This window comes from Lipotes vexillifer, unplaced genomic scaffold (assembly GCF_000442215.2).
Source record: "Lipotes vexillifer unplaced genomic scaffold, Lipotes_vexillifer_v1.1 scaffold490, whole genome shotgun sequence".
NCBI classification, from domain to species: domain Eukaryota; kingdom Metazoa; phylum Chordata; class Mammalia; order Artiodactyla; family Lipotidae; genus Lipotes; species Lipotes vexillifer.
Window position 1 is genome coordinate 4,252,263 of NW_006796397.1, and position 25,427 is coordinate 4,277,689.

The 25,427-nt window shown below is 33.9% G+C and overlaps 1 protein-coding gene across 1 annotated transcript in view; it reads left to right on the plus strand.

The window, feature by feature from the left end:
• Window positions 1-25,427, plus strand: part of LOC103080361 (coiled-coil domain-containing protein 18) — a gene marked incomplete at its 3' end in the record, with an annotated part of 63,768 nt that overhangs the window by 25,794 nt on the left and 12,547 nt on the right. Inside the window, exons 11-16 of the mRNA XM_007468557.1 lie at window positions 1,930-2,051; window positions 2,909-3,069; window positions 9,255-9,257; window positions 9,718-9,938; window positions 11,075-11,185; window positions 11,731-11,862. Of these exons, the coding sequence (XP_007468619.1) occupies window positions 1,930-2,051; window positions 2,909-3,069; window positions 9,255-9,257; window positions 9,718-9,938; window positions 11,075-11,185; window positions 11,731-11,862 (750 nt within the window). The remainder of the gene's footprint in view (window positions 1-1,929; window positions 2,052-2,908; window positions 3,070-9,254; window positions 9,258-9,717; window positions 9,939-11,074; window positions 11,186-11,730; window positions 11,863-25,427) is intronic.

The following is a 25,427-nucleotide window of genomic DNA, read 5'->3' on the forward strand; positions in this document are numbered from 1 at the left end:
TTGCAAAGTGGCTGTACCATTTTACATTCTCACCAGCAAAATGTGAGGATTTCTGTTTCTGTACATCTTAGCCAACAATTGTTATTGTCTGTCTTTTTGATTGTAGCCATCTTAATGAGTATTAACTGGTATCACATTGTGGTTTTAATTTCGATTTCCCTGTTGACCATGTTGAGCAACTTTTCATATACTATTAGAATGGTACAGAATATTAAATTGTTTTTATGGTAGCATCTGGCCACCTTTTCTCTATGAGTTATATATATGACCATATTTATAAGTGAGATTAGGAAGAGAGTAAGTATACTTGTGTCAGAAATTTGTTATTCATTGGTGCAAAGTAAAGGTGAAATCAGGAGATAAGATAAAGATAAGATAAATGTGTCATGATTGGTTTCACATATGGATGGCTGGTAGACTTTTACCAATTTTAAACTGTCATGGAATTATGAAGCTGAAAGGGACCTTAGTAATCATCTAATTCAGCATTATCATTTTATTGAATTGGTGAAGAAGTGTACCCAAGGAAGTAAATAATTTGTCCAGCTAGCTAGTGGCAGAGTTAAAACCAGAACATACCATTCTTGGTTCCCATCCCCTTGCAATATCTACTTTCCTGGGATGCTGATTATTTGCTTAGATTGTTTTTTTTTTATTTTTTTATTTTTGGCCACGTGGCACGTGGGATCTTTGTTCCCAGGCCAGGGATCAAACCCGTGCCCCCTACAGTGGAAATGTGGAGTCTTAACCACTGGATCACCAGGGAAGTCCCTGTTTGCTTAGATTTCTAATGTACTGTTTGCTTTTGAAATTTGATAGTAATCAAATGCAGGTAGCATTTATTTTAAATTGATACTTCCTTTGACTCAGTATCAAGAATTACTTGATATGTAATTCTGAAAGTGGTATGATAATATATGCTTGATCCCATATAACATGATTTAGAAATGTGAATTTGTCTATTTCTAAAAAGTGTGATTTTGTTATAGTTTGAAGGTAGTAGTCATTAAGTGCTTACCTTGCCCCTTTTCACAACTAATTTTTAAAATTATTATTCAGAACATACAGAATACATAAAGAGACCAATATAGCACATTTGCTAAATCTGGGAAACATATTGTGATATCTACTTCAGACATTTTTAGAATAAAAATTTATAGGGAAATAAAGCCTCAGTATGTACTTCATTAGATCCCCATTCTCTCCCTCTCTCCTCAGAGGTAGCCACTATTTTGAAATTCATATGTATCCTTCTTGCCCATATTTTAAATATTGCCACATACAGATGTATCCGGAAAAAAATATATATATAGTTCAGTGCATTTTTGAAAGTACAATATGTGCCTCTGTTGTTTTTCACTCAGTGTCATGTGATGTCTCCATAATGATTTATATAATGCAGATTTATTTTAACTATTGTAGTTTTCCCATTATGTTAATATTTCATAATGAATTTATGCATTCTGTTGATGGCTGTTAGATTGTTTCTATTAAATTCACACAATTTTTCAAACTTACATAAAAAATAATTGTATCGGACTTCCCTGGTGGCACAGAGGTTAAGAATCTGCCTGCCAGTGCAGGGGACACAGGTTTGATCCCTGGCCTGGGAAGATCCCGCATGCCGTGGAGCAACTAAGCCTGTGCGCCACAACTATTGAGCCTGGGCTCTAGACCCTGCGAGCCACAACTGCTGAGCCCGCACACCATAACTACTGAAGCCCATGTGCCTAGAGCCCATGCTCCGCAACAAGGGAAGCCACCACAAATGAGAAGCCCTCTCACCTCAACAAAGAGTAGCCCCTGCTCAGTACAACTAGAGAAAGCCCGCGCACAGCAATAAAGACCCAACGCAGCCATAAATAAATAAATAAATAAATTGTATCATAGATATTGTAAGTTTATATATGTTTGTTTTTAAACTTGCAGTTAAAAAGAGAAATGTTTGGTTTTAAATCATCTCTGTCTAAGCACCAGATGAGTATTTTGTCAAACAAGGAAGACAGTTACATTGGCTGCTGTGAGACAAATAAAATGATTTCGGAATTGAGGTACGGTTTTCAGATGCTGAAGTTTTAGCACATACAATGTGTTTTAAAAATTGGTAATTAAGATCTTTAGTTGAGAAGTTGAGAAATATACAGAAAAGTCTAGAGAGTATTATAACAAATATCCATATTTCCACAACTAAGAGCTGATTCTTCTTAACACTTGATATCTTTTTCAAATCTGTTTCTTTAAATAAAAAATAAAACATTACAGGGTAGTAATGCCCTTTGATCCTTAACACTAGTCCCATTCTCCACCTAAGTATCTACCATCATGAGATGGATATCTATCCTTCAATTCATTTGTGTTTGTTTATACTCACACATATAAATATATTGTTTTTATATGTTTTGTAATTTTGCTTTTTCACTCAGCATCATTTTTAAAATTCATCGTGTCGAGGTAGGTAGGTAGAATGGTTGATCAATGGATGGATTAGTGTGGTTAGTTTAGTTTTAATAGCTGTATAAGAGTCTCTCCTACAACTACATCACAATTTATCTGTTCCTTTATCGATAGTTGCCTTATTTCTAGTTTTCCGCTATTACAAATAGTGCTGCAAAGTCCATACTTACACATGTTTCCTGTACAATATGCGAGAATTTCTCTAGCAGATATTTCTAAAAGTAAAATTGCTGGGTCATAGGGTGTATACTATCAAGTTTCTAAAGTAGCTGAACCAGTTTACAATGTAATCAGTTGTATATAAGACTTTCTGTGTATCTTGGCCAATAGTTGACTAATATCAGAGTTTAAAATTTTTTTAATTAAAATTATCTTAATTTGAAAGGGGAAAATGGTTTGTGGTATTTTTATAGAATCTTTCTAATAATTTTTGGTTTATTTTCTTTTGTGCCAGGTTTAAGCTTGCAATGAAAGAGGCAGAAATTCAAAAGCTTCAAGCAAACCTGACTGCTAATCAATTATCTCACAATCTTATTGCTTCTAATGGCAAGCAAGAAAGTGGCAAATTAAATAGTTTAGAAACAGAACCTGTAAAACTAGGAGGTAATCAAGTAGGTAAGTATATTATATTCAATTCTTATTATAAATTGTAATCAGAGTTCTTTATGATAGTTTTTTAAAGAAACAGATTATCAGCTGGTTACTATTATCAAACATACTTGATAATCTGTTATTACTACTTATGTGTTGATAAGACAGTAAAAATTATTTCAAAATTCTTGAACTTTGCATCATTCTTTAAAAATATATTTTTGAAGTAAAATTTACTTACAGTAAGATGCATCCATTTAAAATAAAAGTTCAGTGCTTTTTGTCAGATTTTTTAAAAAATAAATTTATTTATTTTTGGCTGTCTTGGGTCTTCGTTACTGCACATGGGCTTTCTCTAGCTGCGGTGAGTGGGGACTACTCTTCGTTGTGGTGCATGGTCTTCTCATTGTGGTGGTTTATCTTGTTGCAGAGCATGGGCTCTAGGCTCATGGGCTTCAGTAGTTGTGGCATGCAGGCTCAGTAGTTGTGGCTCACGGGCTCTAGAGTGCAGGCTCAGTAGTTGTGGCGCACGGGCTTAGTTGCTCCGTGGCATGTGGGATCTTCCCAGACCAGGGCTCAAACCCGTGTCCCCTGCATTGCTAGGTGGATTCTTAACCACTGCACCAGAAGGGAAGTCCAGATGTTTGGTTTTTTCATATGGTTATACCCTTGTTAGCATCACCACAATCAAGACATACAGTAGTCCCTGCCTATCCTCCCAGGATACATTCCAAGACCCCTGGTGGATGCCTGAAGTTGCAGATAGTGTGAAACCCTATGTACTACTATGTTTTTTCCTATACATACATGCCTGTGATGAAGTTTAATTTGTAACTTAGGCACAGTAAGAGATTAACAACAATAATAATAAAACAGAACAATTATAACAGTATACTATAATAAAAGTTATGTGAATGTGGCCTCTCTCTCCCTCAAAATATCTTATTGTACAAATTTAATGCCTTTTCTATATTCACACATTGTGGCTATAACTTTTGCAGTTTGACGTGTGATAACAAAACTAGCACAAATTTCTTTTTTCTTTACAGTTTCCTGGATTGAAGAGTCTTACTGCAGATCTTAGCAACCTCAGCATACAACTTTTTTTCTTATTAAGTCTAGTACTTTCACCTTTTCACTTAAAGGGAGCATGTTATAGCTTCTTTTATATTTGAATTGCTAGCATCACTACTCTTGCACTTTGGGACCATTATTAAGTAAAATAAGGATTACTTGAACACATGTACTGCAATACTGCAACAGTTGATTTGATAACCTAGTTGGCCACTAAGTGACTAACGGGTGGGATACATGGACAAAGGGATTATTATTCACGTCCTAGGCAGGACGGAGCTGGATGGCAAGGGACAGTGTGAGATTTCATCACACTACTCAGAACGGCACACAGTTTATAACTTATGAATTGTTTATTTCTGGAATTTTCCATTTATTATTTTCGAGCCTCAGTTGACAGCAGGTAACTGAAACTGTGGAATGCAAAAACTAGGATAAGGGAGGACTACTGTATAACATTTCCCTCAGGATCCATATACTCCTTCCGAGTTACTTTGGGTTTAATTTTCTCTCCTTTTTAAATTTTTCTTAAAGTGAAAGCTTAGATTATTGACTTTAAATCTTTCTTCTTTTCAAATGTATTTAAAGGTACAAACTTCCCTTTAGGCAATGCTTTAGCTGCATCCCATTAATTTTATATGTTATGCTTTTATTCAGTTCAAAATATAATATCTCTTGTGTGTGTTTATTTCCAAATATCTCTGTGTTATTAGTGGTGGACATTAGGTTGGTTTCATTAAACAAATGAATTCATGAATGTACCTGATTTCAATTTTTTAAATATTTTGAGACTCAGTTTATTGGCCAGCATATGGTCTATCATGGTGAATATTCCAGATTCACTTAAAAAAATTCTGTATTCTGTAATTATTGGGTGAAGTTTTTTTTTGCACTTCTTTTGAGATATAGTTGACATACAGCATTATGTAAGTTTGTGTATAGTGTAATGAGTTGACTTATATATGTTATGATTTCCACAGTAAATTTGGTTAACCTTGTCATCTCATTTACATACCAAAAAAAAAGGAAAAAAGTTTTAAGATCTACTCTCTTAAATTTCAAATATACTATACAACAGTGTAACTTATTATCATCATGTTGTACATTATGGATCCACTTTTACTTTTTTTTTTTTAACATCTTTATTGGGGTATAATTGCTTTACAATGGTGTGTTAGTTTCTGCTTTATAACAAAGTGAATCAGTTATACTTAGTTCTTAGCCAATAATTAACATGAAGAAACCACCATGTAGAAGAAAACTTGCAGTATTTGTACTAATAGCAAATCACTTGAATACCTTATATATGATTATCTAGGTTATTAGGTAGTCTTTTTAAGACTCTTTAGGTTTTGTTTGTTTGTTTGTTGCTTTTAAAAATTTGAATATTTCCCTTTCTTCCTTTCTTTTTCTTTCTTTCTTTATCATTAAAGTATAATTGACCTACAACACTGTTAGTTCCAGGTGCACAACATAAAGATTCGACATTACAAAATCACCACAATAAGTCTAGTTACCATCTGTCACCATACAATGTTATTACAATATTATTGACTGTATTCCCCATACTGTACAATATTATTGACTGTATTCCCCATACTGTACCTTTCATCCCCATGACTCATTTATTTTGTAACTGAAAGTTTGTGCCTCTTAATCTCTCTCACCTATTTTATTTATCTCCTCCTCCTTCCCCTTCCCCAACTGCAACCACCAGTTTGTTCTCTGTATCTATGAGTCTGTTTCTGTTTTATGTTTCTTCATTTGTTTTGTTTTTTAGATTCCATATATAAATGAAATCATACAGTATTTGTCTTTGTCTAGCTTATTTCACTTAGCATAATACCATCTAGATCAATCAGTGTTGTTGCAAATGGCAGGATTTCGTTCTGTTTCATGGCTGACTAATATTCTATTGTATAAATACATTTTACATATTCATCTTCTTTATCCATTTATCAATTGATGGGCACTTAGGTTGCTACCATATTTTGGCTATTGTAAATAATGCTGCAATGAACATGGGAGTGCAGATATCTTTTCTAATTAGTATTTTGTTTTCTTCAGAAAAATACCCAGAAGTGGAATTGCTGGGTCATATGGTAGTTCTGTTTTTAATTTTTGAGAAACCCCCATACTGTTTTCCACAGTAGCTGTACCAGTTTACATTCCTACCAACAGTGCACAAGGATTTCCACATTCTTTCAACCCTTGTTATTTCTTGTCTTTTTGATAATAGCATTTCTAACATGTGTGAGGTGATATCTCATTGTGGTTTTGATTAGATTTCCATGATTAGTGTTGTTAAGCACATTTTCATGTACCTTGTTGGCCATTGGTGTCTTGTCTGGAAACATGTCTATTCAGATCCTTTTCCCTTTTTTTTTTTTTTTTTTGCTGTTGAGTTATATGAATTTTTAAATATATTTTGAATATTAACCTCTTATCAGATACATGATTTACAAATATTTTCTCCCATTCCATAGGTTGACTTTTCATTTTATTGATGGTTTCTTTTGCTGTACAGGAGATTTTTAGTTTGATATAGTCCCACACATTTGTTTTTGCTTTTGGTGTAAAATAAAAAAAAAAAAAAAAATCATTGCTGAGACTGATGTCTAATAGCTTACAGTCTGATTTTGTTTTTTTTTTTCCCCTAGTAGTTTTATGGCTTTAGTGTTATGTTCATGTCTTTAATCCATTTTAAGTTAATTTTTGTGTATAGTGTAAGATAATGGTCCAGTTTCATTTTTTTTGTATGTTGCTGTCCAGTTTTCCCGACACCATTTATTGAAGGGACTATCCTTTCCCCATGGAATACTCTTCACTTCTTTGTTGTAAATTAATTGACCATATATACATATATTTATTTATAGTCTTTCTATTTTGTTCCATTGATCTATGTGTCTGTTTTTATGCTAGTACCATACTTTTTCTGATTACTATAACTTTGTAATATAGTTTGAAACCAGGAAGTGTAATACCTCCAGTTTTCTTCTTCTTTCTCTTTTGTGGGTCCATATAAATATTTAGGATTGTTTGTTAATTTCTGTGAAAAATGCCATTGGAATTTTGATAGGGGTTGAATTGAATCAGTAGGTCACTTTGGGTAGTATGGACAGTTTTACAATGTTAATTCTTTTAATCCATGAGGATGAGATGTCTTTCCATTTATTTGTGTCTTCAGTTTCTTTCATCAACGTCTTGTAGTTTTCAGTATACAGATCTTTTACCTACTTGGTTATATTTATTCCTAAGTATTTTATTCTTTTTGACTTAATTGTAAATGGGGTTGTTCTCTAAATTTCTCTTTTTTTTTAAATTGGTTAATTGTTTATTTATCAAGGGAAACTATTCCTTAGCCCAGATATTCATAGTTCATAGTTTCATAGTTCAGGAACACAGGTAAGTGACAAACTTCCATGGAACTCAACCCAAAGGAATTCTTTATATCCCAAAATCACTTTGCACTCTGAAAGATACCGACCTTCCTCATCTCTTCAAAATGTTTTATGGAATCATAATTTCTGTAGAAATCTGCATATGCCTCCTTTCTTGGTTCAGCCACAGCAAACTTACAGAAAGTTGCAACTCCTAGGGAGACAGTGAGAGCTCCAACAATATGAAATCGCAGGCGCTTGGCCAAAAGGCCACACATCTGAGGTTTTGTCAAAGAACTGGAAGGCAGGGGAGTTTTTCTTGATAGCTCAACAACGACGTCCTTCCAGACTGATGGAGTAAATTTCTTTCTGATAGTTTATAGTTTACTCAGAATTAAGATTTTTTCCACTTGAAGTGAAATGTGGAAACTTTACAAGGTTATAGGTCTCTTTACCATCCATATTTTATATTGTAATTGTCCAGTGTATTATACCAGCATACATTGAAAACCTCAGTAGACAGTGCTATTTTTTTCTTTCAACTGTCATAATCTGATAGTTAATCACTGCAGCTTTTTGCTGATTAGTGTTTGCCTGGTAAAACTTTTTCCATCCTTTTAAACCTGTATCTTTATATATAAGTGAATTTCTAATAGAAAGCATATAATTGGTTCTTTAATAACCAGTGATTTTTTACTCTTTTATTGGAATGTTTAGGTTACTTACATTTAATGTAATTATTGATCTTTTGGGGTTTAAATCTACCATCTTGGTATTTGTTTGCTTTCTATTCTGTTGCCCTTTGTTCATCTTTCTTGCCTTCTTTTGAATGAATTATAGTATTCCATTTTTTTAATGTCCTCAATTGAGTAATTAATTATACCTCTTTTTTTTTAGTGGTTGCCCTAGTGGTTAACATATGCATCTTTAACTTATCATACTCTATCTTCAAGGACAATGGGCTGCCAGTAGCAGAAATGACAGCAGAGAAAATTAGATATCTAAGTAATTAGAGGGAATAGAGAAGAGAATGATAAGATCAGCAGAGGGAATTATTAGAGGTGGTGATAGTATATATCATATATAACATCACAGAAGAACAGAGACAATGATAGATTACTTAGAAATTGAATTATTAGGGATATGGAGAATTGATGGGAAATGGCTACTTATGCAGTCCTTGAAGGCATAGTACATCTGTACTTGTTTCCACATCTGTGTATTCTCAGGCAGTCATCTACATTATGCATCTACTTTATTTATTTTCTTAAATTAATTTATTTATGGCTGTGTTGGATCTTTGTTGCTGTGCGCGAGCTTTCTCTAGTTGTGTTGAGCGGGGTCTAGTCTTCGTTGCGGTGCGTGGGCTTCTCATTGCAGTGGCTTCTCTTGTTGCAGAGCATGGGCTCTAGGCATGTGGGCTTCAGTAGTTGCAGCATGTGGGCTCAGTAGTTGTGGCTCGTGGGCTCTAGAGCACAGGCTCAGTAGTTGTGGCGCATGGGCTTAGTTGCTCCACGGCATATGGGATCTTCCCGGACCAGGGATTGAACCTCTGTTCCCTGCATTAGCAGTTGGATTCTTATCCACTGCGCCACCAGGGAAGTCCCTATGCATCTACTTTAAAGCACTCCTGAAAGCTTGTTTACCTTTGAGTGGGCATAGGTGTGTACATTTATAATGGAGAAAAGGTATATTCAAACAACTACCTCTGATAACCTTCAGTGTTTTTAAAAAGCATTACTGAGTTCTCATCAGCTCGTTTGGAATAAGAAGGATTCTCTGTTTTTGGCTTTTGAACCTACATCTATATACAGTAGCAAATATTATTAATGATCTCAAGTTATCCAAATAAATTTATGATAAACTTTGGTTTAAGGAGACAGGACAATGTTTGTGTGTTTTGGGTTTTTTTTTTCAAACAATGATTTATATCCAAACAATGGGATTTTTAAAGATGGAGACGGGCTCTTTGTGGAGAAAAAGAAAAGTGAGTGAGTCAGAAGACCTTATTCCTACTTTGTTATATATTTAATAATAGGAAGTACCTTGCTTACCATGTTCCTTCATTATATTTTCCTTAATGTATGTTTTATTCTCCATCCACTTTAGTATGCTTTAGATCAGAAACTAAACTTATGATTAAATCTTTCAACATTGAAATGGGTTTTTATTCTTTAAGTTTTATACAGAACAATTTTCCTTTTATATTTATTAACAGGAAGTATAAAAGATCAAAATCAACATACTGTGAACAAGCAATACGAAAGAGAAAGGCAAAGACTTGCTTCTGGAATAGAAGAATTACGTGATAAGTTGATGCAGATAGAAGCTGAGAATTCTGATTTGAAGGTTAACATGGCCCACAGAACTAGTCAGTTTCAGCTGATTCAAGAGGAGCTGCTAGAGAAAGCTTCAAACTCTAGCAAACTTGAAAGTGAAGTAAGCTTGAATTAGCTATTTATATGTGCTGGATTTTGAGAGAAGAAAAAAGTGTTGTAGGGTTTTTGTATAACTTGTATGTTAAAGTACAGATTTATACACTAAAAAAAAATTAATGGTACCTCATGAGTTATAAATTCTTTTAAAATTATATTTGGAAACTTCTGGGTTTTAACATATGTTAAAAGTAGGAAAATACTGTAGTGGCTAAATTTGGTGAAACAAACTGTACTGCATTCTATTATTTCTTCCAAGTATAAGTTAATATGGCTAATACATATTTACAAGTAAAAAACTTGGATTATGTAATTGGGAAAAAAGGGGTAGTAATAGAGGATTTCAAACTTTAGCAAACAGTAGAACCACCTGGAAAGCCTGTTAAACATGCATGTTTTGGGTCCTATTCCAGTGATTCTGATTTAGTACGTATGGAGTAATGCAAAGGAATCTGCATTTTTAAACAATTACATGTGAATCTGATGCAGATATCTTATGGATTACATTCTGAAAAGGGGATAAAGTATGTTTTATGAACATATGATCATCATTTCCACTGAGGACAGAACAGGATGCCTTATTAGGTAATTGTGGACCAGGTCCACGTGTGTATATGCTCTACTCACCCTTCAAACCAGAGGCTGCAGCTATCTGAGGGTACTTTTTAAATGTCTGATTTTTCATCTTAAAATCTGTAGCCAAGACTAGGGAAAAGACCTGTGGGATAGGAACTTAAATAAGTAATGGAAAGGAGATTTAGTCAGTCTATAACTATAGCCATCAGCTTACTTAGAAAATTGCCAAGTACTGAGATGAATAACTTTTTTAAAATTAAAATATTAGCACAGTCTCGTTGAAAATACAAAAAGGGACAAAGAAGAAAATAAAACATTGATAGTTCTACCACAAGAAATTACTACTGTTAACATTTTATTGTACTAATTTCAGTCTTTAATAGCTACTTTTATGAAATGAGTTCAGGGGCAATCCTATTTGAGTATAGGGATCTGAAATAAATACTTATGTATTACAGATGGAATAAGCTGTGTCATATTTCTGGTCTTCCCTTCACTGTTTTTCTTCTGAATTGTCACTTATTTTTAAAAAATAATTTTTTATTTATTTCAATGTGTTTTCAGATGACAAAGAAATGTTCTCAACTTTTAACTCTAGAGAAACAGCTAGAAGAAAAAATAGTTGCTTATTCCTCTATTGCTGCAAAAAATGCGGAACTAGAACAGGAACTTATGGTAAAAATTACCTTTTTTTTGCTACAGATTTACTGTGGCTTTAAGGAACTTAATTTGTAACAGCATGTTTGTTTTAGTATCATTATTCTAAAATGTACCGTATAGGAAAATATAAATTCTACCAAACTCTTCAGATTATTCAATTTTTATTTCTATATTTTTAAGTTATATATTCTTACGTTAATATGGCAAGTTGTTATCTAAAGTTCCTCATTTTTATTTTAGTAGAATTGAAGGAAATGGTAGTAGTTCTTTGATATGCTTTGCAGCATTTTTAAACAATCTTTTTTTTTTTAACATCTTTATTGGGGTATAATTGCTTTACAATGGTGTATTAGTTTCTGCTTTATAATAGAGTGAATCAGTTATATAATTTTTAAAAAAACATTCTCTTTTTTATAAATATTTAAATATTTTTGAAGTTGATGTATTAACTACTATGATTCTTTGAAGCCTAGAGTATGATAAATTTTATGCTTTACTAATGTACTTTTATGTAAACTCTTTCTTAATTATGTTCTTTTAAAGTGTTTTTGTATTTTTAGGAAAAGAATGAAAAGGTTAGAAGTCTAGAAACCAATATCAATACAGAGCATGAGAAAATTTGTTTAGCTTTTGAAAAGGCAAAGAAAATTCATCTTGACCAGCATAAAGAAATGGAAAAGCAGATTGAAAGAGTAAGATATTAATTATGTTTTTATAAGTAAATGTAATATATATTTAGAATATGAATGCTGAAAAGAACCTTAAACATTACTAGCTCAGCTTTCTTTATTTTAATAGATGAGGAAACAAAGACATAGAAAAGTTCGTGGCAAATACTAAAATTAGAATCGCATTACTTCTGGATCATTTTACAATGCTCTCTCCTTTAGTACTCTTGCCATTTCAGTTTTGATCATTATTTTTTGACATTATCAAGCTAAGAGTGATTCTGTAGACTCTTTTCCACTAGAGATATTATTTGCTTGAAGATTGGTTAAGAGGAGACGCTCTCTTGATCTTGGGTTAAAAGTGAAGAGTAAAAAAAAAAATAAAAAACAAAAGTGAAGGAGAAACTGTGAGACCAGAAGCACAAGACCAAATAAAAACAGATAGTTTGGATGGGTTTAATAGCAGAATGTAGCGAACACACAAATATAAGCTTCAAATGTAGAGCAATAGAAATTATTCAGTCTGAGTAATAGACAGAAAAAAAGATTTGGAAAAAAAGTGAACAGAGCCTCAGAGACCTGTTTAACAATATCAGAAGGTCTAGCATTTATGTCATCAGAGTACCAGAGACGAGGAGAATGAGACTGGTACAAAAAATATTTGAAGGAATTATGACTGAAAACTTTGCAAATTTGTGAAGGAAATAAATTTACAAATTCAACAAGCTTAAAGAGGATAAAATCTTGAAAGCAGCCAGAGATAAATAACACATTGTATATAGAGGAACAAAGATTAAACTTTACTGCAGATTTCTCATCAGAAGATCAAAAACTGTGAAGTTTAGAAGACCGAAGAACTGTTTTTTTTTTTTAAGTGCTGAAAGAGAAAAATTGTCAACCTAGAATTTTATGTCCAGCAGTAATATTCTTTAGGATATATAAAGACATTCTTAGATTAAGGGCAATTTAGAGAACTTGTCATGAGCAGACTTGTTCTAAAATAAATGATAAAGAAAGTTCTTCAGGCAAAAGAGAAATAAGAGGGAAAATTTAAGCCTCAGGGATGAAGAGCAACAAAAACAGTAAATATTTGGTTACATACCATGGACTATATTTATTCTTTTAAGATTTCTGTAATATTTATGACCGTTGAAAGAAAGAATAGAATTGTCTAGTGAGGTTTTCATTGTATGTTGATGTAATACCTTGGATGATTACAATATAAAATAAGAATGGTATAATCTTGTAAAGTTTGTACATTTCACTTCAGGTAGAAAAATCTAATTCTGAGTAAACTATGAAAATTTAAAAACATTTGGTCCCCTTTATCCACAGATTATATGTTCTAAGATCCCAACTGGATTCCTGAAACTGTGGATAGTACCAAAGCCAATAAATACTATGTTTTTTTCTATACATACATACATACCTATGATGAAGTTTAATTTATAAGTTAGGCACAGTAAGAGAATATCCAAATGGCCAGCATCACTACTCTTGTACTCTGGGGCCATTATTTAGTAAATTAAGAGTTACTTGTACACAAGCACTGCTGTACCATGACAGTCAATCTGATAACTGAGATGGCTGCTAAGTGACTAATGGCAGGTAGCATATACAGTGTGGATATGCTGGGCAAAGGGATGATTCACATCCTGGGCAGGAAAGAGTTTTCCTCAGGGTTTAATCATGCTACTTAGAATGGCATGATATTTAAAACTTATGAATTGTTTATTTGTGGAATTTAATATTTTCATATTACAGTTGAGTGTGGGTAACTGAAACTGTGGAAAGCGAAACTACAGATAAGGGGGGACTACTGTATGTATATTATATTCCCTAGAACAACCACTAAAAAAACTATACAGATACAGTAATATGCTAACAAATAAAATATTATAGAATTCTGAAAATATTCATATATTTAAAAGAAGTCTGGAAAGGGGAAACAAATGAAAAATAGAGGAGACAAAGAGAAAACTAATAAAGGGATGTGTGCTTAAATTCAGGCATCTCAGATATTAATTTAGATGTAACTGTTCTAAACACACCAAATAAAAATTGAAATTGTGAGATTGAATTTAAAAAAAACAAGACGCAGATATACTGTCTTTAAGAAGTCTGTGTTAAATATAAAGATGTAGATAGGTCACCTATAAAAGCATGGAAAAAGATGTACCAGGCAAACAATAATCAAAGAAAAGCTGGAGTGGCAATATAAATATCAAACAAAGTAGACTTTAGAACAAAGAAAATTACCGGGGATAAAATAGAAAATTGTGTAGTGATAAAAGGCTCAATTCACCAAGAAGACATAACAGTCCTAAATGTGATATGTACCTAACAAAGTAATTTCAAAATACGTGAAGCAAAAGTGAAGAGGTCTGAAAGGAGAAAGAAATTAATACAAAATTATAGTTGGAGATGTCAACACTACTCTTTTCTGTAATCGATAGAATAAGTAGATTAAAAATTCAGCAAGGATATAGAACTCACCTGAACAACACTGTCAACGAACTTTTAAAAAAAATTTTGGCATGCTACATGGCATGTGGGATCTTAGTTCCCCAACCAGGGATGGAACTATGCCCACTGCAGTGGAATTGCAGAGTCTTAACCACTGGACCAACAACAGAATATACATTCTTCTTCAGTACGCCTGAAATATTCACCAAATATACCATACCCTAGGTCATAAAATCAGCCTTATCAAATTTCAAAGAATTAAAACCATGTATACAGTTATCCCTTGGTATCCATGGATGATTGGTTCCAGGACCCACTGTAAAAGATCTGCAGATGCTCAAGTCCCATAGTGGGCCCTCTATATCGGCAGTTCCACATCATTGGATTTAACCAACCACGTATCATTTAGTACTGTATGTATTTATTGAAAAAAATCTGCATATAAATGCACCTGCACTGTTCAAACCCATGTTGTTCAAGGGTCAACTGTAGTATGTTTTCTGACCATAATGGAATTAAACTAGAAACCATTAACGGAAAGATACCTGGAAATTCCCCAAATATTTGGAAGTTAAACAACACACTTTTTAAAAAAATATCTTTATTGGAGTATAATTGCTTTACAATGTTGTGTAAACAACACACTTTTAAATAATCCATGGATCAATGAGTAAGTCTCAAGGGAAATTTAAAATATTTTAAACAATGAAAATGAAAACACAATATATCTGAATTTGTGGAATGCAGCTAGAGCAGTTCATAGAGCTTTATAGCATTAAATGCATACATTAGAAGAAAATTAAAAAAATCAGTAATCTAAACTTTCACATTAAGAAACTAGGAAAAGAAGAGTAAAATTAACCCATAAGAAACAGAAAGATGGAGATAATAAAAAGCGTAACTGAAAGAAATTGGAATTTGAAAAGAGAATATTAGTAGAGAAAATCAGTGAAATCTAAAGCTGGTTCTTTGAAAAGATCAATAAAATTTATAAACCTCTAGCCAGTCTGATGAAGTAAAAAAAAAAGAGAGAGAAAACACAGATAACCTGTATCAAGAGTGAGTAAGGGTGTATCACTAGAGACATCACAGATATTAAAGGTTAATAAAGGAAAGGAGAGGTTTATCCTAAGAATGGAAGGCTGGTTCAACATTCGGAAAAAAAAAAATCATTGTAATCTACCATATTAGCATACCAAAAACCAGAAAAACCTACAAGATCATGTCAATAGATGCAGAAAAGGCTTTTGATAAAATTCAACATTTTCTCATGATAAAAACTCTTAGCCAACTAGAAATAGAAGGGAACTTCATGAACCTGATGAAGGGCATCTTCCCAGAAAATCCTATGGATAATATATCTTAATAGTGAAACACTTAATTCTCTCCTGTAAGATTGGGAACAGAGCAAGAATATCTGCTGTCATCACTCCTATTTAACATCATACTAAAAAGCCCATTTCAATCAGGAGGAAACAAAGCTAACCCTGTTTCCTGTCTATGTAGGAAATCCCAAAGAATCTACAAAAATACCTTAAAATTAATGAGCGAGCAAGGTCACAGGATGCAAGGTTAACATCCACATCAGTTGTATTTCTATATATAGTTGACTCTTTTTTTTTTTTTTTTTATTATTTGTTCATTTTCGCATTAGATTCCAGATCCATGAAGGTGGGGCTCACCTCTGTCATGTACAGCACTGAGTCCTGATGACTGACACGCTGCAGGCCCTAAATTCGTGTTTGTTTTTGTTGTGCGGTTGCAGGAAACTTAGAAAGTATTCCTGCAAGTGGTCATTTTGAGGCTGGCTTTGAAAGTTGGCTACTTTTATTTATTTGTTTTTTGCTGTACGCGGGCCTCTCACTGTTGTGGCCTCTCCCGTTGTGGAGCACAGGCTCCGGACGCGCAGGCTCAGTGGCCATGGCTCACGGGCCCAGCCTCTCCGCGGCACGTGGAATCTTCCCGGACCGGGGCACGAACCCGCATCCCCTGCATCGGCAGGCGGACTCTCAACCACTGCGCCACCGGGGAAGCCCCTATAGTTGACTCTTGAACAACACTGGTTTGAACTGTGTGGGTCCGTTTATCCTCACATTTTTTTCAGTTTGTGTAATACTGCACAGTCTGTGGTTGGTTGAATTGGTGGATACAGAACGGCAGATATGAAGGGCAGACTGCAAAGTTATTCACAGATTTTTGACTTCAAGGAGGGGTTGTTGCCACTAATCCTCATGTTGTTCAAGGGTCAACTGTACTAGCAATGAACAATTAGAAGCTAAAATTTTAAAAATACTGCTATTTACAAAGCTCCAAAGAGATAAGACATAGATGTAAATAAAACAAAATATGTGGAATATTTGTATGCCGAAAACTACAAAATGTTAAAGAAAGACCTAAATAAATGGAAAGAAATACCATTTCTGTGGATTGTAAGTCTCAATATATTTAGGATGTCAGTTCATCTTAAACAGAGCTCTCGATTTAATACATTTCCAATCAAAATCCCAGTAAAAAGTTTTTTGTACACATAGATAGCTGATTTTGAATTTTGTAATGGAAAGGCAAAGAAACTAGAATAGCCAAAAGAAGTTTGAAAGAGAACAAAGTTAGTGGATTTATGCTACCATATCTTAAGACTTACTATAAACCTATAGTAATCAAGACAGTGAGGTATTAACAAAATAACAGACACATAGATGAAAGGAACAAAATATAGGGTCTAGAAATAGACCTGGCAAATATGGTCAACTGATTTTTAACAAAGGTACAAAACCAATTCAGAATGGAGAAAGAATAGTTTTTGAATGAGTAATGCTGGAACAATTGGACATCCATATGCAAAAAGATGGAGCTGCAGTATATACCTATATAAAAATTAATTCAAAGTGAATCATATATTTAAATATAAAATAAAAAGATATTAAAACTCAGAAGAAAACATGGGAGAAAATCTTCATGACCTTAGGTTAGGCAAGAGTTCTTAGATATAAAACCAAAACAATATAAGGGAAAATTTGACTGGTGGCGCAGTGGTTGAGAGTCCGTCTGCCGATGCAGGGGACACGGGTTTGTGCCTTGGTCTGGGAAGATCCCGCATGCTGCAGAGCGGCTGGGCCCGTGAGCCATGGCCGCTGGGCCTGCGCGTGCGAAGCCTGTGCTCCGCGATGGGAGAGGCTGCGGCAGTGAGAGGCCCGCGTACTGCAAAAAAACAAAAGAAAAAACTTGCCTCGAGATGGATGGATTTGGGCTTTTTTCACTTTCTACTGTAGTGACTGCAGCAGTATATATATATATATAAGAAAATTTGATAAATTGGAATTCATCAAAATTAAAAATGTAAGCTCTATGAAAGACATTATTAAGAGAATGAAAAGACAAGCTATAAACTGGGAGAAAATATTTGTAAATCACATATCCAGCAAAGAACTTTTACCCAGCATATATAAAGAATTCTCAAAATTCATCAGTAAGAAAGTAATCCAGTTTTTTTAATGGACAAAGACTTGAATAGATACTTCATCAGAAAAGATATACAGATGGCAAATAAGCATGTGAAAATATGTTGAACTTGATTCATCATTAGGAAAGTGCAAATTAAATGCACAGTGAAATACTACTGCATTCTTCTTAGAATACTGAGAGAGAGAGGTAGAAAGGAAGGGAGGAAGGAAGATGTGACAATAGCAAATGCTACCCAGGATGTGAAACAACTGGTTTTCTCATATATTGCTGGGGATAATGCAAAGTAGTAAAACTACTAAAACAACTTAACATCTTCTTATACACTTAACATATGACCCAGCAGTCTTAGATATTTATTCTAGACAAATGAAAACTTATCTTTACACTAAAACCTACTACAAATGTTTATAGTAGGTTTATTCATAATTGCCAAAAACTGGAAACTACCCAGTATCTTTCAATGAGTAAATGGGTAAACTATGGTACCTCAATACAATGGAATACTACTCAGTAATAACAAGGAATAATCTATTGATTCAGGCGAAAACATGGGTGAATCTACAAGGCTTTATGCTAATGGAAAGAAGCCAGTTGCAAAATGTTGTGTACAATTCTATTTCTTTGACATTCTCAATAAAGTCAAAAGCTATAGGATGAAGATCATTTTATTGGTTGCCAGGTGTTGGGGAGGGTGGAGAGTTGACTATAAAGCAGGTGTCCCCAACTCCCGGGCCATGGAACGGTATCTGTTAGGAACCGGGCCGCACAGCAGGAGGTGAGCGGCAGGTGAGTGAGCAAAGCTTCATCTGTATTTACAGCCACTCCCCATTGCTTGCATTACCGCCTGAGCTGTACCTCCTGTCAGCGTTATGGTGAGTTGTATAATTATTGCATTATATATTACATTGTAATAATAATAGAAATAAAGTGCACAATAAATGTAATGGCTTGAATCATCCCGAAACCATCCCCCCCACCCCCATCCGTGGAAGAAGTGTCTTCCACGAAACCGGTCCCTGGTGCCAGAAAGGTTGGGGACCGCTGCTGTAAAGGATTAACATGAGAGATCTTGAGAGTGAAGGAATCATTCTGTATCCTGATTGTGATGGGAGTTTTATGAATCTATGCATGTATTAAAAAACTTCAGAATCATACACCCAAAAAATGAATGTAAATGAAGTTTTAAAAAGTCTCGCACCCTAGAATCATTGTTACAATCTTAGTTTGTCTTTTAGACCAGTTTCTCTGCATCTTTGCATACTTACATGTTTATAGTACACATATACACAAACACACGTAAACAATTTTTAATAGCTTCGTTTTACAGAATGATTGCTATTTGACTTTTCTGTTTTTTAGGATTATAATTAATTTTCAGTAAACCTTATTATAAGCTATTTTTTTCTTATTTTAGAATATTATTTTATAATAGAGTCTCAAAAATGGAACTACTGACTCAGAAGATAAAAAATATTTTTCAGATGAGTTTATCCCTGATAAATCCTTCAAAGTTTAATTTGAAAATGGCAGAAATTCTAGGAAGATATTATATTTGATATCTCAAATACTGAACTGCTGCAGAGAATTGGCATGATAGGTCTGTCCAAGGGCCTACTTGATAATTGATGGGTCAGCTTCTATGAAAATCTATGGTTATAACATCATTTAGTCTTGTTTATTCATAAAATTAATTTTAATATATTCATGTTTTAAGAAAAAATTCTAAAGTAATTTAATATTTTTCAAACTTTTTATTGTGGTTAGTATCATCAGTATTAGTGTTATTGGTGTTATAATTTATGTTAACTATTTTTAAGTGTACAGTGGTATTAAATACATTAACATTGTTGTGCAACCATCACCACCATTTATCCTCATAATTCTTCTCATCTTGTGGAACTGAATCTCTATACTCATTAGAGTACACAATAACTCCCTATTCTCCTCTCCCCCCAACTCTTGGCAATCACTATTCTACTTTCTGTGTCTATGATTTTGCCTTCTCTAAGTACCTCGTGTAAGTGAAATCATATAGTATTTGTCCTTTTATGACTGGTTTGTTTCACTTAGCATAATGTCCTCAAGGTTCATCCATGTTGCAGCATATTGCAGAATTTCCTTCCTTTGTAAGGCTGAATAATATTCCATTGTATGTACATAGCACATTTTGCTTATCCGTTCATCTGTTGATGGCCACTTGGTTTGTTTCCACATTTTAGCTGTTGTGAATGATGCGACTATGATCATGCGGGTGTACAGATATCTCTTTGAGACCCTGCTTTAAATTATTTTGAGTATACATGCACAAGTGGAATTGCTGATAATATGGTAATTCTGTTTTTAATTTTTTGAGGACCAATCATACTGATTTCTACAGCAGCTATACCGTTTTACATTCCCACCAACAGCACTCAAGTGTTCCAATTTCTCCACATCCTTGTAAACACTTGTTTTCTGGTTTTTAACAGTAGCCATCCTAATGAGTGTGAGGTGGTATCTCATTGTAGTTTTGATTTGCATTTCCCTAATGATCAGTGATGCTGATAATCTTTTCATGTGCTTGTTGTCTAGTCATGTATCTTCTTTGGAGAAATGTCTATTTATTTCCTTTACCCATTTTTTAATAGGGTTGTTTTTATGTAGTTGTTGAGTTTTAGGACTTTTCCATATATTCTGGATATTGATCCCTTATCAAGGTATGTGATTTGCAAATATTCTCTCCCATTCTGTGGGTTTCCTTTTTACTCTGTTGAGAGTGTCTTTGGATGCACAGAATATTAGAATTTTCATGAAGTCCAGTTTTTCTGTTTTTTCTTTTGTTGCCTATACCTTTGGTGTCATATTTAAGAAATTATTACCAAATCCAATGTTGTGAAGCTTTGGTTCTATGTTGTGAAGCTTTTGTTCTATGTTTCCTTCTAAGAGTTTTATTTTTTTAGGTCTTAATTTAGGTCTTTTGTCCATTTTGAGTTAATTTTTATATATGGTGCTAGCTGTGGGTCCAACTTCATTCTTTTGCATGTGGATATCCAGTTTTCTCAGCATCATTTGTTAAAAGGACTGTCCTTTCCCCCCACTGAATGATCTTGGCACCCTTGTCAAAATCATTTGACCATATACGTGAGGATTTATTTCTGGGCTCTTGATTCTATTCCATTGGTCTATATGTCTGTCATATGCAAAATCACAGTTTTTATTACTGTAGCTTTGTAATAGATTTGAAATCAGGAAGTGAGGGTCCTCCAGTTTTGTTCATTTTCAAGATTGTTTTGGCTGTTCAGGGTCCCTTGAGATTTCATATGAATTTTAGGATGGGTTTTTTTGTTTCAGCCAAAAATGTCATTGGGATTTTGCTAGGGATTGTATCGCATTGGGTAATATTGACATTTTAACAGTATTAAGTCTTCTAATCCATGAACGTGTAATATGTTTCTATTTATTTACATTTTATTCAATTCTTTTCATCAGTGTTTTGTAATTTTAATTGTGCAAGTCTTTCACCTCCTTGGTTAATTCCTAAGTATTTTATTCTTTTTGATACTATTGTAAATGAAATTGTTTTTGTAATTTTCAGATTGTTCATTGTTCACATATAGGAATGCAACTGACTTTTGTGTGTTGAATTTCATCCTCTACTTTTCTGATTTCATTTATCAGTTCTAATAGTTTTATTGTGTGAAATCTTTAGGGTGTTCTATGTATAAGATCATATCATCTACCAATAGATAATTTTACTTCTTCCTTTCCAACTTGGATGTCTTTTATTTCATTTCCTTGCCTAATTGCTCTGGCTTGAACTTCCAGTATTATGTTGAATAGAAGTGGTGAGAGGGGCATCCTTTTCTTGTTTTGAGCATAGAGGAAAAGCTCAGTCTTTCATCATTGAGTATGTTAGCTGTAGGTTTTTCATATAAGGCTTTTATTATGTGAAGGTAGTTTCCTTCTGTTCCTAATTTGTTGAGAGTGTTTATCATGATAGGGTGTTGAATTATGTCAAATGTTTTTTCTGCATCAATTGAGATGCTCATGTGGTTTTTTTTCTTTCATTCTGTTGACATTGCACATAACATTGATCAATATTCATTGCATTCCAGGAATAAATTCCCGTTGGTCACTGTGTTTAATCCTTTTACTATGCTGCTGAATTTGGATTGTTAGTATTGTGTTGAGGATTTTTGCATCAGTGCTCATAACAGATATTTGTCTGTAGTTTTCTTTTCTTGTAATGTCTGGGTTTTGTATCAGGTTAATGCTGGTCTTACAGTATTAGGGAGTATTTTCTCCTTAATTTTTTGGAAACATTTGAGGAGGATTGGTATTAGTTCTTTTTTATGTGTTTGGTAGAATTCATCAATAAAGCAAGCAGGTTCAAGGCTTTTCTTAGTTGGGAGATTTTTGATTTCCCATTCAATCTCCTTACTATTTATAGGTCTGTTCAGATTATCTATTTCTTCATGATAGAGTCTTTGTAGGTTTTGTGTTTCTAGGAATTTGTCCATTTCATCTAGATTATCCAACTTGTTAGTATACAATTATTCATTGTACTTTCTTATGATCTTTTTTTATTTCTGTAGAATTGGTAGTAATATTCCTACTTATATTTCTGATTTTGGTAATATTGAGTCCTCTTTTTTTGACCACCTAGCTAAAGACTTGTCAATTTTGTTTATTTTTTTGAAGAACCAATTTTTAATTTCATTGATATTCTTCATTGTTTTTCTGTTCTCTATTTTGTTGATCTTTACTGTAATCTTTATTATTCCTTCTGCTAGCTTTGGGTTTATTCTGTTCTTCTTTTTCTTGTTTCTTATGTTTTAAAGTTAGGTTATTGACTTGAGATCTTCCTTGTTTTTTAATGTAAGCATTTATAGCTATAAATTACCCCCTAAACATTGTTTTTGCTGAGTCCTGTAAGTTTTCGTAAGTTGTGTTTTTGTTTTCATTCATTTCTAAGTAGTTTCTAATTTCCCTTGTGAATTCTTCTTTGATTCATTGGTTATTTTTAAATGTATTATTTAATAAATATCACCATTTTGTGAATTTTCCAGTTTTCCTTTTGTTGTTGATTTCTAACTTCACCTCATTGTGGTTGGAGAATGTACTTTATATGATATCTGTCTTGTAAAATTTATTGAGACTTAAATTTGTAGCCTAACATATTGTCTATCCTGGAAAATATCCAATGTGCACTTGAGAAGAATGTATATTCTATTGTTTTGGGGTTGAGAGAGCTGTGTATGTCTATTAAATATGATTTGTTTATTGTGTTGAGTCCTCTCTTTCCTTACTTATATTCTCTCTGGTTGTTCTACATATTATTGAGAATAGGCTATTGAAGTCTTCAAATACTGTTGTAGAACTGTCTGTTTTTCACTTCAATGCTGTCTGTTTTTGCTTCATATATTTTGAAAGTCTGTCTTTGGTGTATAAGTGTTTGTAATTGTTATATCTTATTGCTATATTATAATAACCTTACATTAATATATATTATCTGTCTTTGTCTCATAATCTTTTTAAATTTAAAGTACGATTTGCCTGATGTTAGTATAGCTATCCCTGCTCCCTTTTGGTTACTATTTGCATGGACTATCTTTTCCCATCCTTTCATTTTTTATCTATTAGTATCTTTGGATCTAAAATGAGTCTCTTACCATAAATGGGTGTTGAATTTTGTCAAAAGCTTTTTCTGCATCTATTGAGATGATCATATGGTTTTTATTCTTCAATTTGTTAATATAGTGTATCACATTGATTGATTTGTGTATATTGAAGAATCTTTGCATCCCTGGGATAAATCCCACTTGATCATAGTATATGATCCTTTTAATGTGTTGTTGGATTCTGTTTGCTGGGGTTTTTTTTTGTTTTGTTTTGTTTTGTTTTTTCCCGGTACGTGGGCCTCTCACTGTTGTGGCCCCTCCCGTTGCGGAGCACAGGCTCTGGATGCTCAGGCTCAGCAGCCATGGCTCACGGGCCCAGCCGCTCCGCGGCATGTGGGATCTTCCCGGACTGGGGCATGAACCTGTGTCCCCTGCATTGGCAGGCGGACTCTCAACCACTGCGCCACCAGGGAAGCCCTGTTTGCTGGTATTTTGTTGAGGATTTTTGTATCTAAATTCATCAGTGATATTGGTCTGTAATTTTCTTTTTTTGTAGTTTCTTTGTCTCTGGTTTTGGTATAAGGGTGATGGTGACCTCATAGAATGAGTTTGGGAGTGTTTCTTCCTCTGCAATTTTTTGGAAGAGTTTGAGAAGGATGGGTGTTAGCTGTTCTCTAAATGTTTGATAGAATTCACCTGTGAAGCCATCTGGTCCTGGACTTTTATTTGTTGGAAGATTTTTAATCACAGTTTCAATTTCATTACTTGTGATTGGTCTGTTCATATTTTCTATTTCTTCCTGGTTCAGTCTTGGAAGGTTATACCTTTCTAAGAATTTGTCCATTTCTTCCAGGTTGTCCATTTTATTGGCGTACAGTTGCTTGTAGTAGTCTCTTAGGATGCTTTGTATTTCTGCAGTGTCAGTTGTTCTCCTTTTTCATTTTTAATTCTATTGATTTGAGTCTTCTCCGTCTTTTTCTTGATGAGTCTGGCTAATGGTTTATCAATTTTGTTTATCTTCTCAAAGAACCATCTTTTAGATTTATTGATCTTTGCTATTATATTCTTTGTTTCTATTCCATTTATTTCTCCTCTGATCTTTATGAGTTCTTTCCTTCTGCTAACTTTGGGTTTTGTTTGTTCTTCTTTCTCTAGTTCCTTTAGGTGTAAGGTTAGATAGTTTATTTGAGATTTTTCTTGTTTCTTGAGGTAGGCTTGTATAGCTATAAACTTCCCTCTTAGAACTACTTTTGATGCATCCCATAGGTTTTGGATTGTCGTGTTTTTTTTTTTTTTTTTTTTTTTAGTTTTGGCTGCATTGGGTGTTCGTTACTGTGTGTGGGCTTTCTCTAGTTGTGGCGAGCGGGGGCTACTCTTCGTTGCGGTGCATAGGCTTCTCATTGTGGGGGCTTCTCTTGTTGCGGAGCATGAGCTCTAGGCACACAGGCTTCAGTAGTTGTGGGGCACAGGCTTAGTTGCTCCGCAGCACGTGGGATCTTCCCGGACCAGGGCTCAAACCTGTGTGCCCTGCATTGGCAGGCAGATTCTTAACCACTGTGCCACCAGGGAAATCCCAGATCGTTGTGTTTTCATTGTCATTTGTCTCTATGTATTTTTTTATTTCTTCAGTGATCTCTTGGTTGTTTAATAACATATTGTTTAGCCTCCATGTGTTTGTGTTTTTTACGTTTTTTTCCCTGTAATTCATTTCTAATCTCATAGCATTGTGGTCAGATGCTTGATATGATTTCAGTTTTCTTCAATTTACTGAGGCTTGATTTGTGACCCAGGATGTGATCTATCCTGGAGAATGTTCATGCGCACTTGAAAAGAAAGTGTAGTCTGCTGTTTTTGGGTGGAATGTCCTATAATATCAATTAAATCTATCTGGTCTATTGTGTCATTTAAAGCTTCTGTTTCCTTATTTTCATTTTGGATGATCTGTCCATTGGTGTAAGTGAGGTGTTAAAGTCCCCCACTATTATTGTGTTACTGTCAATTTCATCTTTTATAGCTGTTAGCAGTTGCCTTATGTATTGAGGTGCTCGTATGTTGGGTGCA